This window comes from Procambarus clarkii, chromosome 24 (assembly GCF_040958095.1).
Source record: "Procambarus clarkii isolate CNS0578487 chromosome 24, FALCON_Pclarkii_2.0, whole genome shotgun sequence".
Classification (NCBI taxonomy): Eukaryota; Metazoa; Arthropoda; class Malacostraca; order Decapoda; family Cambaridae; genus Procambarus; species Procambarus clarkii.
Genome location: NC_091173.1, coordinates 14,245,013 through 14,255,176, shown reverse-complemented (window position 1 = coordinate 14,255,176; position 10,164 = coordinate 14,245,013). Strand labels below are relative to the sequence as shown.

The window sequence follows — 10,164 nt, the reverse complement described above, 5'->3', positions numbered from 1 at the left end:
AGGAGTAGAGCTATCACTGTGCAGTATGACTGAAAAAGATAGTGCTTAGAAGGGTGACCACTGTGGAGAAGGAGGAGTTTGAGTACCGTGGAGAAGAGTGACCACTGTAGAGGAAGAGACCATCGAGTACCTTAGAGCAAGATGACCACTGTGTAGGAGATTGAGTACCGTGACCACTGAAAAGCAAGAACTAAAAGAGTAGACGGTAGATAGGGGGGTAGAAATAGCCTAAGCTACTCTATCCCTTTGAGATGTATTTCTTTCTTGTCTCAATAAACATACTTGAACTTGAACTTGAGTAGACGGTTGTAGAGCGGACGAACATGAAGTTGGCTGACCACTTGGGTTACCACTCTACCAAGGCGATAACGATGCGACAATATTTTTTTTAAACAAAAAAAAACTAGGATTATAAAGAGCATGGAGCCTCGACCACACTTGGAGCATAAAAGCCGTAAAAACAGTCACAGATTAGCGCTGACTTCATTCAGTAAGGCTGTCGCTATATTGTCTAACACTTAAACAAATGAAGTGTGAGGCCAGCAGGATGGTTAACAAAAAAAAAAGAGAGAGAATGAAGAGCAACGCCCAGATTAAGAAATGAAGACGTTTAAACCAGTAAGACCGATTCAAGGTGAGGCAGGAGTGGTAAAAGTTAACAGCCTAGCCGGCTCCCGGGAAGACGAACGTGTGTGAGAGCTGGAGTTAGGGTTCCCTTCACCCGGAGGTCAATTCTGGGTTGGGTAAGTCAATTTGGGTGTGAGGAGCGACATAACACCAGCAGCTGGGTGGATAATGTTAGGCTTCGAGGGTGTAAATTAATAACTAAGTACCGACCAGGGTAATGCGATCCCTTGAACACACAACGGCAACACAATCTATTGCAAATAATCCGAGGCTAAAAATCTAATAGACTTGGAAGAATAAAGTTTGCTGGAATCGCTCATTTTTTGGTAAGTGAGGATTTGTACCTAAATAGATAATTTTGCTATTTAAATAACGTAAATTAACATAAACGACAATAACATGCGTGAATGTGCTTGTTAAAAAGAAGTAAGCAATTATGAAAAAGAAGGCATCAAGCCGATCGCTATAAAGAACTCCTCACATTTTGAAAAGAATGATTCACCCTATTGTTTTAATTACGCAAAACTGCTCAATCATCTCAGTGGTCAGGAAATAGCCTCAGAACAACAAAATGCCCTCAACTATTTATTCTACCAGTTATTTCTTTTACGACGATTTAAAGTGTGCATGTTAAATGCAGTCGGACACAAACTGCAAATTAGTGGCTGCCTGTTACTAAGTACCGGAAAAATACATACGGGAAAAAAAATTACAGCCCCACACCGGGCATCCGCTATTACCAGTTAACCCCATTATTAGGCTAACATCTCTGGCCGTAACATATATTGATCCGAATTAAACCCCCCCGTTAATAATACCTACATACGCCATAGTCGACTGAAATTGACCCATCTGAAAAAAAAACTAATAACTTCTATCCCAATGACAGTCTTTAAATTTCGATAGTTGCATTTATGGGAATAAAGATGATGTTAATTAGCTATGAGCCTAGTGTAATTACTGGAAAATATATAATTTTTTTTGGAACCCGACACTATTGGTTTGCTTATTTAAATGTAACATTTTAAATATATATTTGCTTAAATATCTTAATTTAAGACGAGACCTAATGACAATGATTCGGTAGCCTAGGCTATGCAACTTCCTTTTCCTGTGAGTACTTTTTAAAAGACTGAAGACTTCAGAATCATTGTTGGCTTCACAGACCTCACACCAGGATGTCACCCGCCCCACACACCATACATCAAGATGCCACCTACCCCTCCCCCCTACCCACAGACCATACAGAAAGATGTCACCCACTCACTGACCACACGCCAGGAAGCCATCCACCCACATACCTTACATTAGATGTCACCCATTCACAGACTATACACCATGATGTCACCCACCCACAAACCTTTTACATCACGATGTCATATATTAACAGATCTTACACCAAGATATCATCCCACCCACAGACCATACACAAGAATGCCAGCCTCCCAAAGACCATTCTACAAGATTGTAAGGCCACCTCACAGACCACTACACATGATGCCACCACCCCACAGATCACCAAGCACAATTCCAATCCCCCATAGATCATCCCACATCCGTACACCATTTCAGGGGTTGTTAACCCATACAGGACCATCCCAAATACTTCCATCCCCAACGACAATCCCACAGGATGCCACACCCGAAGACCAATCCCCACAGGATGCCACGTCCACACCCCACTAACACCCCTTCATTGCTAGGTTAACAGGGGTCACCGTTTAGCTATTAAAAAAATACCTCTGCAAATGTCATTTCCTTCAGAATATATTACAGAATATGATAATTCGTTTTTCTATATGCCAACTACACCGCAAACTGGAAATCTCTTTTAAGCTAATACAGTATATATATATATATATATATATATATATATATATATATATATATATATATATATATATATATATATATATATATAAATATTAAAATGACCTATATTAATATAATACAGTATATTAATTGATGTATTACGGCACAATGGCACAAGTATTAAGGTATTTAATCTCTGTAACACAATGGCACAGGTATTAAGGTATTGAATCTCTGCAACAAGTCCCTTGAACTTCACTCAAGACATAACTTAAGCATTGTTAAACGTCTTGAGGAGTGTCGCGCTGCCAGGGACGTCACCTGGCGTTTGGCAGACATGATGACTGACCACAAAGTCAACCAGGAAAAACTGAAATTGTTCCAGCGCTCAAATTATAAATGCACAAATCGTAAAGAACCTACAAATATTCCCCCCCCAAAAAATATTTCATTTCGGCTCAAAAACTTTAATTATTAAAACGTAAAAGTCGTTCATGGTGAACCTCGTCGGCAATTATTGAAGTATGAACCATATTTGTGCTTCCCTTTCAACTAATCTTAAGTGGCATTTATCTTTTTAATCTTGGCAGGGGTAATGAGTTGCCAAGACACAGCACAACCTCAAGCCCCTTGAGGTTGTGCTGTGTCTCCTTCTGATGTCTCCTTCTGCACCGTGTACCAGTACAGTATATCCTAAGTAAGTCAGTTGTCATGCTGGCTAAGAGTCCATGGACTTTAAATAATTACAAATGCTTTTCTGAACTTGATGAATATTGATGTTTTTTTTAATTTTTTCTAAGTATGTCTCGTATATAATTATAGTATTTACGTCATTAAAACGTTTCTAGTTATCGTAATCAGTTTATAATTATTCACAATTTGTTCCTGATACAATACCATTTATATTCAGTATTTGCCTGATACAGTAGCATTTGTGCACTGTATGTCAGCACATAAGAAAACTTAGAGAATGTTCATAACATCCAAAAATACTCTCAAACACCCACGACGATCCAAGATAACTCTTAACAGGGGAAACAATAACAGTCACAACTCAGGAACAATAACAGTTAACACGTTTAACAGCAACCATTTCCAACACAATTATGTCTCCAGATAACCTCAAGGGTCTCAGAGCCTCGCCACGCGGTACTGACCTCAGACCCAAGACATCGCTCCCCAAGACGACCCAACCACCACCGTCTTTGCCTCGACAGGCCAAACACTTCACTTACGAGGAACTGAGAATGAGGGGAGAAGGAATAATGAGGCACTAAGGTGTGAGGAAGTACAAGCCGACGCCAAAGGGCGCGTGCCCGTCCCGTAGATTGGATCCGCCTACCTGTCAGCTGGCTACTGTCCACGTTACGGGGCCACATAATGAGAGCCATCTTCACTGTGCTGACCCTCCTCTGCTCTCCGTTGACCTCGCTGACGTCATAACATCAGCACCCCAACACTCAGGTCACTGGGGCGGCGCCCTTCGTCTGCTATGATTGACACAATGCACCACCAACCACCCTCCTCCGGCACCGAACACTCTCTGGGGGGAGCACCAGCGACTTGTCGTGGCCGCAACGATATTGTTAGTCGTGACTCTGGAGCATGCGAGCACTTCGTTATAGCACTGACAGCGTGTGAGAGCACCGGGTGTGTTTTTTGCGTGTGTGTGTGTGTGCGTGCGTGCTTTCTGGAGCTTTTAAAGTCTACACGCAGCGTCCACAAGGGATGGCGTCTCCCTAAGAACTGGCGGCTGAGGCCCGGCCGCCCGCAGCTCCCGGCCGACTCCGCCCACCGCCACAGGGCTCCGCCCACCCCGCACGTCTTCACCAATCATCGCTCCGCGTGCGGCTCCGCCCACAAATTACAGCGGACCTGATTATCATTTTAAAGAGTTGTGATAGTGGGCGGCGGGTGCATATTCAGAGCCCGGCCGGCACCCGCGGCGGACGTGCGCACCTCGCGCTCCTCCACCCGCATACACACTCACACACCCACACATTATCTACCATTGTAGTAGCGCTAATAATGCCAACTCTACCAACGGTTGACGGTAGGAAAGTGTTTTAAAAACCAGTGCCGTTATTACATCTTCAGGCCACCGTGTGTGTGTGTGTGTGTATTATGGACCACAGCGCGGGCCATACATCACAGCCTAGTGCCACCACAGTGGTACCCTATTATCACCATTGGGTAATGGGGGTACCCAATGCCAACATAGGGTACCACACGGCCATACACCATACACAGGGTGTAATGACACCACATATTAATGTCACTATACAACAAAACCATACACTATAACAAACTGGATCATACACCACACTGTTCTTACACTGACGTCACCGCCACCATACATTAGGCCTACCATACAAAATAATACCACGCCCTATCTGGCATCAAAGTATCAGTTCCACAATGTAATAGTTATACAAACAAACACACACACGCACACTACTACACATACACACACACACACGCACACTACTACACATACACACACACGGATGGAATGCATTAGGCAGTGATGTGGTGGAGGCTGACTCCATACACAGTTTCAAATGTAGATATGATAGAGCCCAGTAGGCTCAGGAATCTGTACACCAGTTGATTGACAGTTGAGAGGCGGGACCAAAGAGCCAAAGCTCAACCCCCCGCAAGCACAAATAGGTGAGTACACACACACACACACACACACACACACACACACACACACACACACACACACACACACACACACACACACACACACACACACACTACCACACACAGGGCGGGTACCACACGTTGAGCCGTGGTTGAATGAACAGCGCTTGGGACTCGTAATCCCAGGGCCCGGGTTCGATTCCCGGCGCCGACAGAGACAAATAGGCACAGAGTTTCTTTCACCCTGATGGCCCTGTTACCTAGCAGTAAATAGGTACCTGGGAGTTAGACAGCTGTTACGGAGCTGCTTCCTGAGGGAGTGTGTGGGTGTGAAAAAAATAGTAGTTAGTAACAGTTGATTGATTGACAGTTGAGAGGCGGGCCGAAAGAACAGAGCTCAACCCCCGCAAGCACAACTAGGTGAATCACCATCAGCAGCAGAGGTCCACGGGATCATCAGAACTCATCCTATTCATGATTTGTGTGAATGATATTCAGGAAAGAAGAGTTTCCCTATTCATCTTGTACCATGACACATAATGATACACACGGGTGACACATGATGATACACATGCGGGTGACACATGAGGATACACACAGGTAACACATGAGGATACACACAGGTGACACATGAGGATACACACAGGTGACACATGAGGATACACACGGGTGACAAATGATGATACACACAGGTGACACATGAGGATACACACGGGTGACACATGAGGATACACACGAGTGACACATGAGGACACACACGGGTGACACATGAGGAATGAGGATACACACAGGTGACACATGATGATACACACAGGTGACACATGATGATACACACGGGTGACACATGAGGATACACACAGGTGACACATGATGATACACACGGGTGACACATGAGGATACACACACAGGTGACACATGAGGATACACACACAGGTGACACATGATGATACACACAGGTGACACATGATACACACGGGTGAAGACAACAGCAGGAACACCTCGGCAGACTACAAGAATGGTCTTGTACTACTCACTCACCTAGTTATGCTGGCGGGGGTTGAGCTTCGGCTCTTTGGTCCCGCCTCTCAACTTTTGCAGGAGTTTAGTATCACCATATGTAGAAATATAATCAGTGATACAAGATTAAGAATGTGGGACACAAGGTATCAAATGGTAGGGAAAGCCCCCCCTTCGAACACCGGAAGATAGAGTAGATAAAGATACCTGGAGAGTAAATAAAGATACATGGAGTGTACATATAGATACCTGGAGAGTAGATATAGATACCTGATGAGTAGACATCGCACCGAACCAGCCTTCTGAGGCATACAGTAACGGAATAAAATCAGCGGAATATGCAAGGATGGAAAACATACAAGCTGTCCTGAAAACCTGGGGCCAGATTCACGAAAGTACTTACGCAAGCACTTACGAACCTGTACATCTTTTCTCAATGTTTGGCGGCTTTGTTTACAATTATTAAACAGTTAATGAGCTCCGAAGCACCTCCGAGGCTGTTTATAACAATAACAACAGTTGATTGGTAAGTTTTCATGCTTGTAAACTGTTTAATAAATGTAACCAAAGCCGTCAAAGATTGAGGAAAGATGTACACGTTCGTAAGTATTTGCCTAAGTGCTTTCGTGAATCTAGCCCCTGGCCCCAAGTGCCATATGAGAGCTCTGTATACCCCAAATGTCAGACCGCTCCTTTAACACCCGCTGACAAATGAACATCATATCTAACCAAACACAAATTGTAACTGGAGAAAATCCAAATGAACGCCATTCGTCAAGTCCCAGAATTGGCTCACTAAGACTGGCTGACTCACCGAACATCTTGTGTATCTTACAGGGTCGGCGTTCGATCCCCCGCTGATCCAGGGGGTTTGGGGGCACTGTTCCTTTATCCCAGCTCACCCTTACACCCTCTCAAGTGTATTATACATCATAACTACACTGGCCTAGCTCCAGGTGAGATGTCCTTCGCTTCCTGGAGATCTGGCTTCCCGGCTTGGGACTCGACACGACCAGGGAGAGGGGGGATCGAGACACAGGTGGAAACATTATACACCCACGCGTTAATTTTGCAATGAATGAAGTGCTGGTGTAAGCAGCTTGCATACACGGATTCAAAACTACATATGTCCGAACTTACGGGGGTTCGGGAACCTGTACACCATCAATTTAAAGTTGACCAGACCACACACTAGAAGGTGAAGGGACGACGACGTTTCGGTCCGTCCTGGACCATTCTCACGTCGATTGTCGACTTCAATCGACTTGAGAATGGTCCAGGACGACTTGAGAATGGTCCAGGACGGACCGAAACATCGTCGTCTCTTCACCTTCTAGTGTGTGGTCTGGTCAACATACGTCAGCCACGTTATTGTGACTCATCGCCTGCTCCATCAATTTAAGTTTTTCAGAAGCAGGACACAAGAGCTGGAGCTCAGCTCCCGCAAGCACAGGCAGGTGAGCACAACACACTGCAAGTGAGAGGATGTTTGGAGTTAAAACACATATCACCTTTCAAGTTATAACCTAAATGTCAATCATTATATGTCAAAATACAATGTACGTTTGATTTAGAGTGTTGTACACTTGTTTAAGCCAGCCATTTATTTTTTCGAATAGTAAAAGTTGTTAAGAATAAAAGTTTCTCGTTCTGAAAATATCTACCCAGTCTGCTCTTATTGTGAATTAAGTCATTAATGTACTACACTTTCTACGTAAACTTTACACCAGTTATAACCATTTTCCAGTACAACCATTTATAAAAACAAACTCCTATTGAAACCCAGCTCACCTTACCCAACCAGCAAGATTCAAATCCTTTGCCGAATAGGTTAGGCTAAGATAGGCTAGGATAAGTTAGGTTAAGATAGGTTAGGTTAAGTTAGGTTAGGTTGTGTTTCCTTAAAGAGTAATGATGATGTAGAAAGGCAAGGCTTTTCTTAGGCCTTACAGAGTCCCCTCCGCCCAACTCAGCCCAGGTAATACATCCCAATCTAACAATATATACGGTTTTAACAAACAGAAAACGGGCTTTGTATCGTCTCGCCGTGACTGCCGGCGCTCCATGTTCTCTCGATAGATGTCAACGATCTACCCGCAAAAACAAGTTTCCTTTATCTCCATATTTATTCATGGCGGGAAACTGGTGAGCAGAATAAGGACAACTGAGGTCTGTCAGGTGATGCCCGTCTTGAGTACGCTACATAAAAGGTCCAACAGGTGGCTACTGGACATCAATAATAACAAATGTAGAGTAATAAAGGCAGGAAGAGGAGGAAGCAGGTCAGAACAGCAACACCAGCAGAGAGGGAAGATTTTGCTTCCACACGCGAGGAACAGAAAAAGGGGACAGAAAAAGGGGCGTAGGTGGAGGGGGGGTCACGTCTTCCCCTCTTACTAAGTCCCTCAATCATGGACGGTTTGTGCAACTCTGTCTGATATATTGAAATTGAAATAAGTTTATTGATGTAAAATACACACAAAGGGATGAGGTAGCTCAAGCTATTCTCATCCCGTTCAGTGCGTCGTGTTAATACATAACAAACAATAAACATATTACCAAACATTCTGGTCTGATATATCAACTTGTGCACAGGTGTCAAGACATGAACAAGCGAACAGCCGTTCAATATATGAGCAGTTTCAAGACGGCTGACTATATTAATCATGAACACAAAAGATTACATCTGCAAGACCACCTCAAGAGGACCATTCACTATGGCAGTATCACGTCTGTTGTTATTGTTTAAGATTCGCTACTTGGAACAAAAAGTTCCAAGTAGCACGGGCTATGGTGAGCCCGTTGCATCAAGTCTTTAACAACAACACAAATCGAAAAAGTCAAGAAAATCTTTTCACGATTTTCCCAACCTAGAGTGTTGAGAGGGCTTGGTTTAGAGAAATGTGAGGGTAGTGACTGTGAGGAATAGAGTAGTGGCTAACTCCATAAAGAGGGGGGGGGGAGGAGTGGAGGCTAGCTCCACAGAGGGGAAGATAGTGGAGGCTAACTCCATAGAGATGGAGGTAGTGGAAGGTAACTCCAAAGGAGGGAAGGTAGTGGAATAACTCCACAGAGTTTCAAACCCGCACCTACACTCACATCTGCACCACACCCACACCTGCACCATACCCACACCCGCAACACACCCACACCAGCACCACACCCACACATGCACCACACCCACACCAGCACCACACCCACACATGCACCACACCCACACCAGCACCACACCCACACCAACATCCACACCTGCACCACACCCACACCAGCACCACGCCCACACATGCACCACACCCACACCTGCACAACACCCACACCTCCACCACACCCACACCTGCACCACACCCACACCTGCACCACACCAGCAGAGGCCAATAACAGCTCTCACATCAACTAAACAACAGCTTCCATCAACCACCATCAACAACCACCAGCATCAACCACCAGCATCAACCACCAGCATCAACCACCAGCATCAACCACTAGCATCAACCACTATCATCAACCACTATCATCAACCACCAGCATCAACCACCAGCATCAACGACTATCATCAACCACTATCATCAACCACCAGCATCAACCACCAGCATCAACCACCAACATCAACCACCAGCATCAACCACTAGCATCAACCACTATCATCAACCACTATCATCAACCACCAGCATCAACCACCAGCATCAACGACTATCATCAACCACTATCATCAACCACCAGCATCAACCACCAGCATCAACCACTATCATCAACCACTATCATCAACCACCAGCATCAACCACCAGCATCAACCACTAGCATCAACCACCAGCATCAACCACTAGCATCAACCACCAACATCAACCACCAGCATCAATCACTAGCATCAACCACCATCATCAACCACCAGCATCAGCCACTATCATCAACCACTATCATCAACCACCAGCATCAACCACTATCATCAACCACCAGCATCAACCACCAGCATCAACCACCAGCATCAACCACTATCATCAACCACTATCATCAACCACCAGCATCAACCACTAGCATCAACCACCAGCATCAACCACTAGCATC

General features: G+C 44.8%; 1 protein-coding gene across 3 annotated transcripts in view; it reads right to left on the bottom strand.

Annotated features, from left to right (window-relative positions):
• Nucleotides 1–4,172, bottom strand: part of LOC123761757 (POU domain protein 2) — a 106,204-nt gene extending 102,032 nt beyond the window's left edge. For all 3 annotated transcript variants that reach the window (XM_069330636.1, XM_045747929.2, XM_069330637.1), the window contains exon 1: nt 3,782–4,172. In XM_069330636.1, coding sequence (XP_069186737.1) covers nt 3,782–3,830 — 49 coding nt within the window. In that variant the 5' untranslated portion in view covers nt 3,831–4,172. The remainder of the gene's footprint in view (nt 1–3,781) is intronic.
• Nucleotides 4,173–10,164: the final 5,992 nt, after the last annotated feature.